The sequence below is a fragment of the Ictidomys tridecemlineatus genome, chromosome 8 (assembly GCF_052094955.1).
Source record: "Ictidomys tridecemlineatus isolate mIctTri1 chromosome 8, mIctTri1.hap1, whole genome shotgun sequence".
NCBI classification, from domain to species: Eukaryota; Metazoa; Chordata; class Mammalia; order Rodentia; family Sciuridae; genus Ictidomys; species Ictidomys tridecemlineatus.
Window position 1 is genome coordinate 225,212 of NC_135484.1, and position 14,853 is coordinate 240,064.

General features: G+C 41.0%; 1 protein-coding gene across 6 annotated transcripts in view; it reads left to right on the forward strand.

Moving 5' to 3' along the window:
• The window catches only part of Fam120b (family with sequence similarity 120 member B), a 66,820-nt gene that overhangs the window by 13,053 nt on the left and 38,914 nt on the right, over positions 1-14,853 (forward strand). For 5 of the 6 annotated variants that reach the window (XR_013424646.1, XM_021721481.3, XM_040283627.2 and 2 more), the window contains exons 2-3: positions 7,338-8,840; positions 10,734-10,914. Coding sequence is in view for 5 of the 6 variants with exons in the window: in XM_021721481.3 (XP_021577156.1) it covers positions 7,338-8,840; positions 10,734-10,914 (1,684 nt within the window). In the remaining variant the exon portion in view is untranslated. The remainder of the gene's footprint in view (positions 1-7,337; positions 8,841-10,733; positions 10,915-14,853) is intronic. The other variant, XM_078018652.1, reaches the window with a different exon arrangement.

The window sequence follows — 14,853 nt, forward strand, 5'->3', positions numbered from 1 at the left end:
GGGTGGTCGGGGGCGGTGGCGGAGGCCCGGGAGGGGAAGCGGAGGCCGGGTGGGGGCCGGCCTGCCGCCGTGTGCGGAGCCTTTCCCGTTTGACGCCAGCTCTGTGCACCATCTCTGACCCCCGGCCCTGGGACTTGCTTTCGGTCCCTTTGCCTCGCTCGCGGCCTTCGTGCATTCTCAGATTTTTAATTTTCTCATCCTTTCCCCATCTCCCGCCATCGCCATTGGGCTCCCCTACAGTTTAGAAGCTATGGCTGTGCTTTTTTGCCGGTTGAGCTCTTGGGAAGAAGCGCCACCAGCACAGCGGTGACAGGTCATTCGCTGCTCTTCTAGGCCTCCTTGCCTACCAGTTTTTAAAACCTCTCACCACCTAGTCTTTCAAACCTTTGGCCCACGGAGAGGAATACAGTAGGTGACATCTGAGGTCCCTTGTAGTTTTATGGCAATCCAAATTCTACCCTATTCCTGAATTGGAATCTGGGTATCATTTATGAGGCAGATTTACTTGAAACTAATGAAATTCAGTCTTTCATGTCCCTCAGTCGCGTGGGTTGCTTCCAAGGCCCTGGGAACTCTGCTGTCCTGTGTTTATAATTTGTATTTTGTTTTTTACAAAGAAGAACCCCAAGTTGTTTATTTCATTCCCTATACAACTTGCCGTTTGTCATACTCTGCTGCCTTGAGATTTACCCTCTTGTCCATTCGACCTTCCCCTCCCTAACTCGTGCTCCTTCATCTTCTAGGGGTGCTCATGAAGGGTGTTAAGCATGAGCTAACTCAGCTCGTTGGGCAGGACCTTATAACTCTTGCCTTGCAAGTGTAAGTGCAGGTATTGTTAGATTCATTTCCCTACAGAGTTGCTACCTCCTTTAAGAGGTTGATGGTGAAATGCATAGGAATCTACTTAGCTGAAGTCATAAAAACACTCCTACCTCCATAGAAACTAGAGTTGTACACTGGGAATTCATTCAGAGGAATTTATTGCTACCTTTATTTTATTACTTTGAAAACAGGGCAATCCTAATGTGATCAGTTATTTTTATACTACCTCCTTTAAGAGGTTGATGGTGAAATGCATAGGAATCTACTTAGCTGAAGTCATAAAAACACTCCTACCTCCATAGAAACTAGAGTTGTACACTGGGAATTCATTCAGAGGAATTTATTGCTACCTTTATTTTATTACTTTGAAAACAGGGCAATCCTAATGTGATCAGTTATTTTTATAGAGTATAATAATAAACAAATAATTGCATTTTAGTTTGCTTTTGGACATGTTTCTTTGTAAGGTATTTTATTGGAAAATCTTAAGGGATTTCTTTTTAAAGAGTGAGAAAGGAGAGAGAGAGAATTTTTAATATTTAATATTTATTTTTATTCTTTTTTATTTCTCGGTGGGGGGAGAGAGAGAGAGAGAATTTTTAATATTTATTTTTCAGTTTTCGGCAGACACAGCATCTTTGGTATGTGGTGCTGAGGATCGAACTTTTCAGTTTTCGGCAGACACAGCATCTTTGGTATGTGGTGCTGAGGATCGAACCTGGGCCGCACGCATGCCAGGCGAGCGTTCTACCGCTTGAGCCACATCCCCAGCCCAAGCATCTTAAGGGATTTTAAAGTTTAAGTTATTAAAATAAACAATAATGCTTAAAGTTTTTCTAGAGGAGTTTTAGTAGTTTAGAGACTACCAGATTAGGAGGTAAATTATTATTTTTTACAAGTTATTAGTGAGTATGTAGATTTGTCTTCATTCATACAGTGAGTCTATGCATTTGTTAGCCAAAAAAAGCCAGCTCCTGAGCACCATTCATGGACATAGTATTGCTCAGTGACTGTGTAAGTCAATTTATTATAGAACTTTTTTAAAAATAGTTTTTAGTTGTAGATGGACACAATATCTTTATTTTGTTTATTTTTATGTGATGCTGAGGATCGAACCCAGTGTCTAACACATGCTAGGCAAGCACTCTACCACTGTGCCACAACCCCTTAGTACTTTTAATATAAAGTGGGCCACATTATATACTTTAGTGTATCTCCTTGCACACATCTGCATTTGTATGCCAGGTTCTGTAAAAGTGGTCAGTATTAATACTGTTGCATTAGGAACCCAAATTTAACTCACTACAGATTCTTGCAAATTATTACAAAGTCATTTACAATATAACCATTGCCAACTTGAAACAGAGAAGCAACTTCCTGAATAGAGATTTTGGTTCAATTTAGGTTTTTGCTCATTAAGCACCAAGATAACCCATTTAGGATGGAAATTGTTCTATGATATGTTCTTTTTCTGCCTAGTGTGACAAACATTCCTCAGTGGTCTCACATGAATATTGAACTGTATGTAGTTTTTTAATGTTGTGATATAAACAGTAATGCAGATCTTTCCTGGAGTTTTTAGGTCTCTGCTTTTTTTAATCTGGTCTTTTTTTGTTTTTGTTTTAATTCTTTTTTTTTTTTTTCTTTTAGTTTCCCTGTGTCAGCTGTCAGAACTTCTTACTGCTGTCGGTATACCTGCCTAAGGTTGCCCTTTCCATCATGTATTCTTCTCTACTTGCTACTTTGGGTTTAGTTGTTAGAACTGAGGAGAAAAATAGTCCATAGCCGATAAGAGCCTGAAGGAGTTTCTCCTGAAAATTTTGTTTTAGCTTTAACTTGTGGATTTTTTGATATATATCAGACCTTATTCTGAATCCTGAATAAGTAAGGCAGCATAACTATTTGTAGATATACTCACATTTTTGTGTGTGTTGAGTGACATTGTTTTCACAGTGCTTCCTGCACTTATAAGAAGATTTGTAGAACTGCAGTTGGGTAAGGAAAGGCAAAGGGCTGTTGGGAAAAGCCAGAGACCCTCTTGTCACTGTTACCCTTGGAGGGCCCTCGGAATAATCTGTGGGTAGGAGACTGTAGGCCCTCCTGGTGTGCAGTGACCAGGTCACCCTCAGATGCATCTGTGTCAGTGGAGGGGTGAGGCCTAAGGAAAGGAAGACAGGCTTTTGATATTGGTGGGCTTGGATGCTGCCATTCCTCTTAGTTAGTGTCTGTGGCCTTAAGCAAGTGGTTGTTTTCACCTAGCACACACTGTCAATTTCCTCCCCCATAACTACGCCTGTACTACTCTTTACTGCAATGTGTCCTTGGGAAAAGAGGCTGAACAAAACTGATGTGTGGGACTAGGGGGCCCATCTGCCATGGGGCTTTTGAAATAAATTACACATTTAAAGTGTCCCATTGGTCACATTTTGACATGTGTACGGCTCCAGATTTTCTTCTGTCCTGCAGGAGCCACCAACCATCTGGTTCATACTTTATCCACAGCCCTAGCAGGGCTCTGGAGTGTGGTAAATATTCCTTGGGCATTTACTTAGGTGAGTGTGGGAATTTGGTTAGGCTGCCAAGTACAGTTATCCTTATGCAGGGGTCAGGCAGATGTGAACTGTTCATGTGCCCAAGAGACCTAGAGGAACCTTGGCATAGGTCAACATCAGGTGGGGCTAGACTGAGGTGTGCTGCTCTGTCAGTTTCCACAGATGTTTAGAAGTTGAAAGTTAGGAGTTCCTGGATTTGTCTTTTTTCCTTCCACTTCACGTTTTAGTAGCCCAGCAATTGAGACAGGCTTCTCTGTCAGAGGAAAGTGCAGCTTGGCCTAGGAGCAGCAGCCTCCAGATCCACTGTGCCTGCAGTTCCTTGTAGCTCCTCAGAACTTCCTGCATTGATGTTGGTGTTGCTTTGGCAAGCCCTGTGTTGGGCTGCTGGAGGATAGCATTTCTTCGTATTCTATCCTAGGATCCATGTGGGGTCTCAGAAATCTTCGTGGATTTCTATTCTTTTTATACATTTGCCCTTGCATTTATCTATTATTTCAAATCAAATAGATTTGGGGCCCCTTATATGAGACATTGTGCTAGATGTTGGGATGAGACAGATAACCATGTCGTTGTCCCGAGTGGCCCACCTTAATAGTGGTGGTTCCCCAGTGTCCCACACTGTATTTAGGGCAGTGAGACTCCTACCTAATGAGACAAGATTCCTACTTTCTTTCTAAATGGCAGTGATCAACATATAAAAAGTTCCTATATGAATTGCAGAGAGAATTAATTGAAATCTCAATTATACGTATTTGTTCAGTCATTCTTTAATAACTGCCTTTATAGAAGGAGAAGCCTCCATATATGCATTCAGCAGTAAAGGGGAAACAAAAAGTAATTACTTGAGGTGATAGGCGCAGTTTCCTGTCCTTTTGGACACTTCTGTCATCTCATGCTGACTGCACTTGTGCTTGGGTGATGCTTCCAGACCTGGCCATCAGGGACTCTACAAAGTGGGCGTGGCGAGTATTTAGCACTTGAATTCGTGGAAGTATGGGAAGGCCTCCTTCAGCTTCATGTATTCCCAACTCCTTTCCTACCCTGGTTCTTTTTTGTAAATGCCAAAGGAGAACACTTTTTCATGTCGCATACCTGAGGTTTATCTGTAACTCAAAATGTGAGAAATGGGCAGTGTGAAAGGCAGGAAAAGCTTGTGCTTGCTCAGGTCAAACAGTGGGCTTTTCACTACTAGTGTGAGAAAGGGGCAGAAACATCTGAATAAAAGCAGAGTCTGGCTTCTTGCAAAATAAAGTGGTTATTTTGAGAAGTTTACTGTTGTCATTTACAGTTTCAGTAGAAAATGATTGCATCAAAAAAAATTTTTTTTTTTTAAAGAGAGAGTGAGAGACAGAGGGGGATAGAGAGAGAGAGAGAGAGAATTTTAACATTTATTTATTTTTTTCTTAGTTCTTGGCGGACACAACATCTTTGTTGGTATGTGGTGCTGCTGAGGATCGAACCCGGGCCGCACGCATGCTAGGCGAGCACGCTACCGCTTGAGCCACATCCCCAGCCCCCCCCAAAATTTTTTTTAATGTCAAGGAAAGGAAGACAAGTTCAAATGTGACAAAACCTGCTGTGCAGGTGGGGGCATCATTCTGGACAGCAATTGGTGGGGTTTCTGTGCCCAACTCTTAGCTCTCTCTCCACCTGTGTGTTGTTTTCTCCTGGGTCTTGAGTGGCCCAGCCAGAACTTCTAGGAGCTGTCTGAACTGAGGGCTTATGGGAAAGGAATCAGCAGGGGCTAGCCATGCACTCTGTGATATCCCAGCACTCAGCACAGACCTGTGAAGGACATAGAACTGAGTTAGTCTCTGATTTATAAGATTTATCTTTGACCTGCTTAATTCAAAGTAAGGCATAAAATAATAGTTTAGAGTCTATTCTAACCAACATTTGTATTTTTTTTCCCAAAGCCTGTGCCCTGCTTACTATGTTATAACAATATTGAGGGGCTGGGGATGTGGCTCAAGCGGTAGCGCGCTCGCCTGGCATGCATGCGGCCCGGGTTCGATCCTCAGCACCACATACAAACAAAGATGTTGTGTCCGCCAAATACTAAAAAATAAATATTAAGAAAAAAATTCTCTCTCTCCCTCCCTCTCTCTTTAAAAATAAAATAAAATAAAAATAACAACATTGAGGAATACCTTTAGGAGCCAGGCATTTATCTCAGTGATAGCTCTTGCTTAGCTCCTGTGAAGCTATATGTTAGATCTCTAGCACATGAAAAAGCAGTGTAACCATCGTGGAGAAAAGATCCATGTCCATGAATCCAACAGAAACCCAACAGCTAAGAGATAATTATGTTATGGGGCCCAGTTTCTACTGTAGTAACTCCATACTTTGACTTTGTTTCCATAGCAAACTCTATACTAGTGATAGTGAGTAGTGATTTGAGGCATATGTGTTCATATAGTCTCTTTAATAACATATGGTCAGGACTTTGACGAGTTTCCATATATAATAGGTGATATTTATCTCTGCCCATATATTATATATTTTCATTTTTAATGACTATTAAACAGATAGCTTCAGATTAAACTATTACAGGTCAGTGTCCAGTAGCAATAAGTATATTTTTTAAGATAGTCTTATGAGGGTGTCTGTTGTCATCACAGTGATTTGTTTACAGTTCCTTCACTTGTGAATTAGAACTTTTGATTTCTATAAGGGTTTCTTCTTTTTTTGTTTAAATATTTATTTTTTTAGTTTTAGGTGGACACAATAACTTTATTTTGTTTTTATATGGTGCTGAGAATCGAACCCAGTGCCTCACACATGCTAGGCGAGCTCTCTACCATATGAGCCACATCCCCAGCCCTTCTATAAAGGTTTCATTAGAGTTGCCTTATAGATTAAAGTTTGTATGTGTAGATGCCCAATTCAGCATGGTAGCTGGTAAGTGCACTGAAAAATGAGGGCTGCTGATATGTTGGTTCAGAAGAAACCATGGTGAATGTGTGCTTGGATGTGGGACCTGACAGCTCAGAGGAGACTGTAGTGATTGTGTGCTTGGATGTGACCCTGATCGCTCAGAGGAAATGATGTGAATATGTAGACATTGAAATCCAGGAGGTCCTCATAGAATATTTTCTGAGCATTGATGATTTTTCCTTGCCTAAAGGAGGATATCATATGATATAAATGTGTTTTGTTCCATTTTTATTTTTATAAACTATTAGTTTTGATTCTTTGAGCATTTTCTATTTGATTTTAGCTTTTAGAGGGGCTATTTTTTTCATCAATCACAAATTCAGATAGTACGATACTTAATATGGTGAATTTGTATGAATTTTTCTTTTCAATTCATTTATTGAGATCTGCTTGATAACAGTTTTCCGTATACAGTTTGACAAGTTTTATGATAGCATTATGCAGTTGTAAAACTCTCAGCACAAAGTAGTACACTTGTTTATGACCACATAGTGTCCCCTTGGGAATTCCTTGTGCTTTGCTCCCCACATGGTGGTTACCACTGCTCTGCTTTCTGCCACTACAGACTATCTTAGCTCTAAGGGAGCTAGAACTTTTACAAGTTGAGTCATGTGTATGTCCTTTTTTGTCAGCAAATGTACTTTGAAATTTTTTCATCTTGCGTATTGTAGTATGTGTTGTAGGTTTTTAAAATACTATTTCAGTTTCTGCATGAGTAATAGTTACTTTTTTGGAAAAGTATTCTCTTTGAATGTGGTTGAGAATATCTTGAATATTCAATAGTGAAAATTTAAAAGATTGCTACATGTGTTGTCCTTGTGATACTCCTATCATTAATGTATGCTTAGATTAGACAAAGTGCCTTGTATTTTAATTGAACACTCTTTAGGCTCCTAGCCAGCATGTCATGTTTGGTGACACGAGTCTTTTGGAATATTAAATATTGCCTTGTGTTTGCTTTGAAAAGTGCCATATGTCTAGTGAAAATGCCATAGTTGCTAATTATGGATTTCTTTTTTTTTGCAGATCCTTTTCCAGAGTCCAGTTATGGGTGTGAGAGGTCTGCAGGGGTTTGTGGGAAGTACCTGCCCACATATATGTACAGTAGTCAATTTCAGAGAGCTGGCAGAACATCACCGAAGCAGGTACCCTGGATGTACTCCTACTGTTGTGGTGGATGCCATGTGTTGTCTCCGATACTGGTATACTCCAGAGTCTTGGGTCTGTGGTGGCCAATGGCGAGAATACTTTTCTGCTTTGCGAGATTTTGTTGACTCCTTTGCATCTGTTGGCATCAAGTTGGTATTCTTCTTTGATGGTATGGTGGAACAGGGTAAGAGAAATGAGTGGGTGAAACGAAGACTTAAGAACAACAGGGAGATCTCTAGGATTTTCCATTACATCAGGTCACACAGGGAGCAACCCGGCAGAAACATGTTCTTCATCCCCTCGGGGTTGGCTATATTTACACGGTTCGCTCTGAAGACTCTGGGTCAGGAAACTTTGTGTTCGTTAAAGGAGGCAGACTATGAGGTGGCTTCCTATGGTCTCCAGTACAATTGTCTTGGGATTCTTGGGGAAGACACTGATTACTTAATTTATGACACGTGCCCCTACTTTTCAATTAGCGAGCTCTGCTTGGAGAGCCTCGAGACCATCATGCTCTGTCGAGAGAAGCTCTGCGAGAGTCTGGGCCTCCGTGTGGCAGACCTTCCCCTGCTAGCCTGCCTACTTGGCAATGACATAATCCCAGAGGGCATGTTTGAAAGCTTTCGTTTCAAGTGCTTATCTTCCTACACTTCTGTAAAAGAGAACTTTGATAAAAAAGGTAACATTATCTTAGCTGTGTCAGATCACATATCCAAAGTTCTTCATTTGCATCAAGGGGAGAAAAAATTAGAAGAGATGTTGCCTTTGGGACCAAACAGGGCTCTTTTTTATAAAGGAGTGGCATCATATCTCTTGCCAGGACAGAGCTCACCATGGTTCTTCCAAAAACCCAAAAGTTTAATAATGTTGGACAAGCAAGTAATTTCCATGAGTTCAGACCCTGAATCCAAGCAAGAAGTTCCCATATGTACAGAGCCTGAATCCAAGCAAGGAGTTCCCATGTGTACAGAGCCTGAATCCAAGCAAGGAGTTCCCATGTGTACAGAGCCTGAATCCAAGCAAGAAGTTCCCATGTGTACAGTTCCTGAATCCAAACAAGAAGTTCCCATGTGTACAGTTCCTGAATCCAAACAAGAAGTTCCCATGTGTGTAGAGCCTGAACCCAAACAAGAAGTTCCCATGTGTGCAGAGCCTGAATCCAAACAAGTTCCCATGAGTAAAGAGCCTGAATCCAAACAAGAAGTTCCCACATGTGCACACCCTGAAATCAAGCAACAATTACCTGTAGAAACAGACTCTGACTTTAATCTAGAAGTACCCATGTATGCCCATCCTAAAATTAAAGAAGATAACCCCATGGATATGGATTCTGAAATAAAACAGCAAGTAACCTTGGTTTCAGACCCTGAAATCCTAAAGGTAGGTGGATGTGCCCACTCCAGTCAAAGATGTTATGATTGGAAATATCTTTAATATTTGTTAATAAATATTTAGTGATTGGTGCAATGGTTAAGGACTTGGGGAGGCACAGATTGGGAACCTTTGAGTTTAGATAGGAAGGCAGATTTTATATATACTTGATATTGTCACATGAACATGACAGGCAAGAACTGTAGGAATTCTAAGGAGAGAGACTCTTGTGGGTTAAGATAAAGGGAGATGGGCTGGGGATGTGGCTCAAGCGGTAGCGCGCTTGCCTGGCATGCGTGCGGCCCGGGTTCGATCCTCAGCACCACATACAAAGAAAGATGTTGTGTCTGCCGAAAACTAAAAAATAAATATTAAAAAATTCTCTCTCTCTCTCTTTAAAAAAAAAAAAAGATAAAGGGAGAAGTTCCCCCAAAGAGGTGAAACCAGACCCAGATCTCCATGAGGCCAGCATTTGCTTTGAATAGACAAAACTTGGGGTTGTAAGAGCCCTAAAGCTTGTGGTGTTTGGAATCTGTTACTGCAGTATGGGTGTGAAGGATGGAAGGACTGGGGAAGGTGGTGTACAGCCAGACTGTGAAGGTTATTAAATGCCACACTAGGAGTTTGCACTAAATCTGAACATGGTATAGAACCTTTGAAGAGTTTTGATGGAGGGCCACTAATAAGTACCATTTGTATAAAGTTCTTTGCTCGGCACAATGCTTATCTTTTCTCATTTAACCCTCAACAGCCCTGTGAGATAAGCATTACCTTTCTCCAGTCTCCAGTGATGGGGACTGAATCCAGGGCCTTGCACATGCTAGTCGTTTGCTCTACCCCTAACCTGTATTCCCACCCCTAATCCCGGTTTCACAGGTATTTGTCCACTTGAAAGTACAGAGGCATCTCAACAAGTTCAGAAACAAACCTGTGCTTACCCAAAACCTTTAGTTGCTCATAGCGTCTGAGTTTTGCCATCTTCATTAGTTACACAGTTATGGACCTGGGAATTCTCTCACTTTTCATAGTCAGTCTTCATGACTTTTGACTCTTATCTATGAAATGAGTTGTGAATTTGTGCAGTGTTCATTTCTGCCACCTCAGTTCCAGCTACTTCTTGTCAGGATGACTGTCATGACCTTTAAGGACATTTTCTGGAGCAGCTTTGCCCCTTCTAGTCTATTTGTCATGCTGTGTATAGAAATAAAGCCCTTTATTTGTACTTTGTAACTCTCAGGACAAACTCTGATGGCTTGAATGTGGCTGCAGTTCACTGGCACCTGGCCACCACCGACTTTCCTGTTTTCCTGCAGCTCTGTAGTATCACTGTCTTACACATGTCCTCCTCCTGGAAAGCTCCCACTGCCCATCTCCTCCTTGACACTGTTCGTGTTCTCTTCTCTCACAAGTTGGAGGTCGCTTCTCAGAAGCACTTATGTTATACTCATTCTTGAGGAGAGTTATAGTGGAAAAGGATGAGGACAGCTTTTACTGGGAAGCATTTGTAAGTGCTTTCTGCATGGAAAAGGATGGGCTAGAAACTGAGGAAGGTGGAGTTGGGCCTCCAAGTGGAAGTGTTGACAGGCATGAAGCCGTGACCCTGGTGAAAAGTAGCGAGCACCTGGCTCCTGGGAGGTGTCAAGTGGAAAAAGCAATGATCACTGAAGAGGTAATACTAGTAAGACTGGTGGATGGAGTGAGAAAGGTAAAGGAAAAGGAATATAAACAGTTTTAAACTTGGAAGTTCAAAGGAAAGAAAACAAATGCCACTTGATATCATGATTTTGAGTGATTTTTCTTAGTGCCTTCTCAAAACCGGCATGAAATGAAAGTTATTGACTTTCTTTTGAAGGCCACTCACTGTTTTTAAGGAGAAATCCATTGTATCTGAATTTTGAACAGGTCGCCAGGATGCATCACGTCCAGGCAGAAAGCTACCTGGTATACAGCATTGTCAGCAGTGGAGAGATCGAGTGCAGCAACACCTTGGAAGATGAGCTTGACCAGGCTTTGCCCAGCCAGGCCTTCGTTTACCGTCCCGTCCGACAGCGTGTTTATACTCTTCTCCTGGGCAGCTGCAGAGGTAAGAGCTGGATGGTCTTTCTCAGTTACAGTTCCGTCTGACAATTAAGTAGGTTTTGTTTCTCAGTAAAACATTGATTGAGAATAACATCTGTAAATAATTAAGGAACAGTGCCAGGAGATGTCTATTTTAATTAGCAAGCAGTGGATCAGCACTCATTAATGAAGAATGCGTTCTTTATTCCTTAAAAGGACTTGTGTTTTTTTTAAAAATGAATACTCTTTCCTGCCTGAGGACTACAGATACTTATTATTAGAAGACAGTGTCTACTTAGATGCTGCTCAAACTGATTTTTCATAAAATAATTATACAATATCTAGTCATTTTTTTCCTTTGGAATTTTGTAATTAAGTTTATATTTTCTTCTATCTCTTATTTCCATTGAATGCTTAGCCATTGATAGGAGGACCATGAATGTCCAGAATGGTAAAAAGGACTTGTATACCAGGTGTTAAGGTAATCAGGTCCCATAACTCACTATTAGGAGTAGTTTGAGGGAGTCAGGAGTGAGGAAGAGCTCTGCATATTAGAAACCAGGGGTGCATAATTGTTTAGTTCTTTGTGTGAAGCCTTGCTTCTTAGAAGGAGACCTTGGGCAGGTACTTTATGATTGGACAGGTACTCTGATTGGACAGAACTTTGGTTAAGAACATGGTCTGAAACTAGCAAATAAGAGGATGCTTGGGGCCCATTTGCTTGACTGAGCACCATATTTCCAGACATATCAATATTATTAAGATCAGTCTGTTATTCTAGAAGGTAGATGTTTGCATAATCTAAAGATACTGATGCAATTGCCAGATGAAAAAGCTGTCTTCCTTTTGGTTTTGGTTTCTGTTTTGTTTTTTAGTACTAGGGAGTGAACCCAGGCTCTTGTGCAGGGCATATAGCCCTCTACCATTGAGCTACATCTCCCTGTCATTCTTTTGGGAGGAGGCAGTAGGGTCTTGGAGTTCCCAGTTGAGTAGACTCCTAGTGCCACACAGCATGCCCTGCCTCCTCCCATGTGCTGTGTAGACACAGGGAAGGTGCCAAAGCACAGAAATAAATTCTAGGACCAAATGCCAAATGTTTGAACTTGAAATTTTTTTTTTTATTTTTATTTTTTGGTGAGGGGTACCAGAGATTGAACTCGGGCACTCGACCACTGAGCCACATCACCAGCCCTATTTTGTATTTTATTTAGAGACAGGGTCTCACTGAGTTGCTTACTGCCTCACTTTTGCTGAGGCTGACTTTACCCACAATCCTCCTGCCTCGGTCTCCTGAGCTGTTGGGATTATAGGCGTGCGCCACCAATGTGGCTTTCTGCCCATATTCTTTCTTTCTTTTTTTTTTTAAGTTATTGATGAATCTTTATTTTATTTATTGATATATGGTGCTAAGAATCGAACCCAGTGCCTCACACATGATAGGTAAGCGCTCTACCACTGAGCCACAACCCCAGCCCCCATATTCTTTCTTAACTTTAATAATTCTATACTCTAGTGATTAAAAGGTGATATCTTCTCAAGAAAAAAAAATTTACATTATAGTATAATATTTTCTAGGTATTGTTTTTATACTATTTTGGTAAGTGATATTTACTACCTAGATTTTCTTTCTTAATGTAACTTACTTAGAACCCTACAGATAATGTTATTAGATAACCACATAAATAAGAAAAAATACTCAAATAGAACTTGTCTTCACATTTTATCTTTACTTCCTTTCTTTCCCCCTCAACTTTATGGATTTGCACATGAAGTTTAGTTTCTTAGAATACGAAAATAAAACTGGGCGCAGTGGCACATGCCTGTAATCCCAGTGGCTTGGGAGGATGAGTCAGGAGGATCACAGTTCAAAGCCAGCCGAAGCAAAAGTGAGGTGCTAAGCAACTCAGTGAGATCCTGTCTCTAAGTAAAATCCAAAATAGGGCTGGGGATGTGGCTCAGTGGTCGAGTGCCCCAAGTTCAATCCCTGGTACCAAAAAAAAAAAAAAAAAAGAATATAAAAATAAAATGCTTTGGCTTTATCTATGGTGATTAACAGTGGAGTGTGCTCTGTTTTTTGCCTGACTTAAGTTATTGTTCCATGTGTACCTAAAGGTACTGTGTGTTGTAGTTACAGATTGAAATGTTCTGTGAATGTCAGTGATGTACTGATTTCCTGTCTGCTCATTCTCAGTTGCTGAGAGAAAAGGGCTGATATTTCCAGCTATTACCATGGATTCATCTTTTTTCCTATAGTTCTGTCAGCTTTTGCATTAAGTATTTTAAAACTCAGTTGTGTGGTGCACATACATTGCACCAGTTCATTGTTTCTTAATGAATTGACCCTTGTAAAAAGTTGAAAATTAGATCTTATTTTATTTTTTAATCTGGACTACTCTTTTCCGCAGTTGGCTTTGTCGGGTCACTGTGTACACTCAACTTGTGTCTCTGTGTGTATAGTGTCTTTTTTCTGTCCTTTTCCGTGTAAGGTGATTCTTGTTATCTGAAGTGCACTTTTTGTACATAGCATGTCCAGTCTAACAATCTATGAGTGAAACGGTCAGTCTGTTTGCATTAGTGTGATCGCTGATGTTTTGGAGTTGCCTTCAACTTTGTTCTTTGCTCTGTACTTTCTCCTTTTTTGACTTTAGGATTCATTGGATAATCTTTAGTATTTTTTTTCATACTCTCATATGGAGTATTTGCCTTTTTTGGTTTTTTTAGTGGTTGCTTTAGGGTTTACATGTGTATCTTTAACATTACACTTTAGTTTCACATAGTAGCTTGCCACTTTCACCTTCTGCATAAAGACCTTTTATTATTTCATGTCTTCTATATGTTTTTAAGAACAAACATGGAATGATTATAGTTTGACAGGAAGTTGCAGAGACAGCACTGAGATCTTCATGCACCTACTCCCGGCTTCCTCTAAAGGTGGTGTCCTTTTTTTTTTTTTTTTAGTTGTAGATGGACACAATACCTTTATTTTGTTTATTTTAAATGGTACCAGGATCAGACCCAGTGCCTTATGCATGCTTGGCAAGCGATCTACCACTGAGCACAACCCTGACCCAGGTGGCATTTTTTTTTGACCCTAATATACATCAAAACCAGGAAGTTGACCCTGCTGCAGTCATACTGCCTGCACCACAAGCTTCTTTGTGACTGTGCAACATGCACATATGCAGTCCCGTATAGCTGTCTCCCGTGCTAGAATTCCTGTGAGCCCATCCATAAGCAAGGCACAGAGCACTGGCAGGCCCTTAGCATCCTTCCCCTGTGGCTGCTGAGCTGCTCTCCATCTCCTGTTTCTGCTCAAGAATACAGTGGTCTGTGGTATATAACCTCTGGAGATTGCAAACAGGGTTGGACCCCACAATACATGATTGTGACTGTTAGTTTAAGCCAAGCTAGCTTTTTCTGTGAAGGGCAGAAAAGCATCTTAGGCTCTGAGGACCACCATCTGTCTCTGCGGCCTAGGTCTGCTGCTGCAGTGTGAGAGGCCTCCAGTGATGGGGTGTATATGTGTGACTGCACACCAGCAAACCTCTCTCTGTGACACACCTTGGATTTTACATCATTCCTGAGTCATTAAGTGCCCTCCTTTTTCCCAACCATTTTCTTTCTTTCTTATTTATTTATTGGTGCCATTGAACCCAAGGACACTTAATCTCTTAGTCACATCCCCAGCCATTTTTATTTTTTGAGACAGGGTCTTACTAAATTGCTCAGCCTCAGCCTCCCAAGTTGCTGGGATTACAGGTGTGTGCCACCACACCCAACTCCAACCACTTTAAAATATGAAATGCATTGTTAGCTTTCAGGCTGTGTGAAAATAAGCAGGCCAGGTTTGGCCATGAATGTAGCTTTCCAACCCCTGTTCCAAACAGCTGTGTTTTAAAGAAATCAGAACAGCTGTGTTTTAAAGTCACAGAAAGTGTTTCTGTGCTCTTGCCAGTTCTTCATC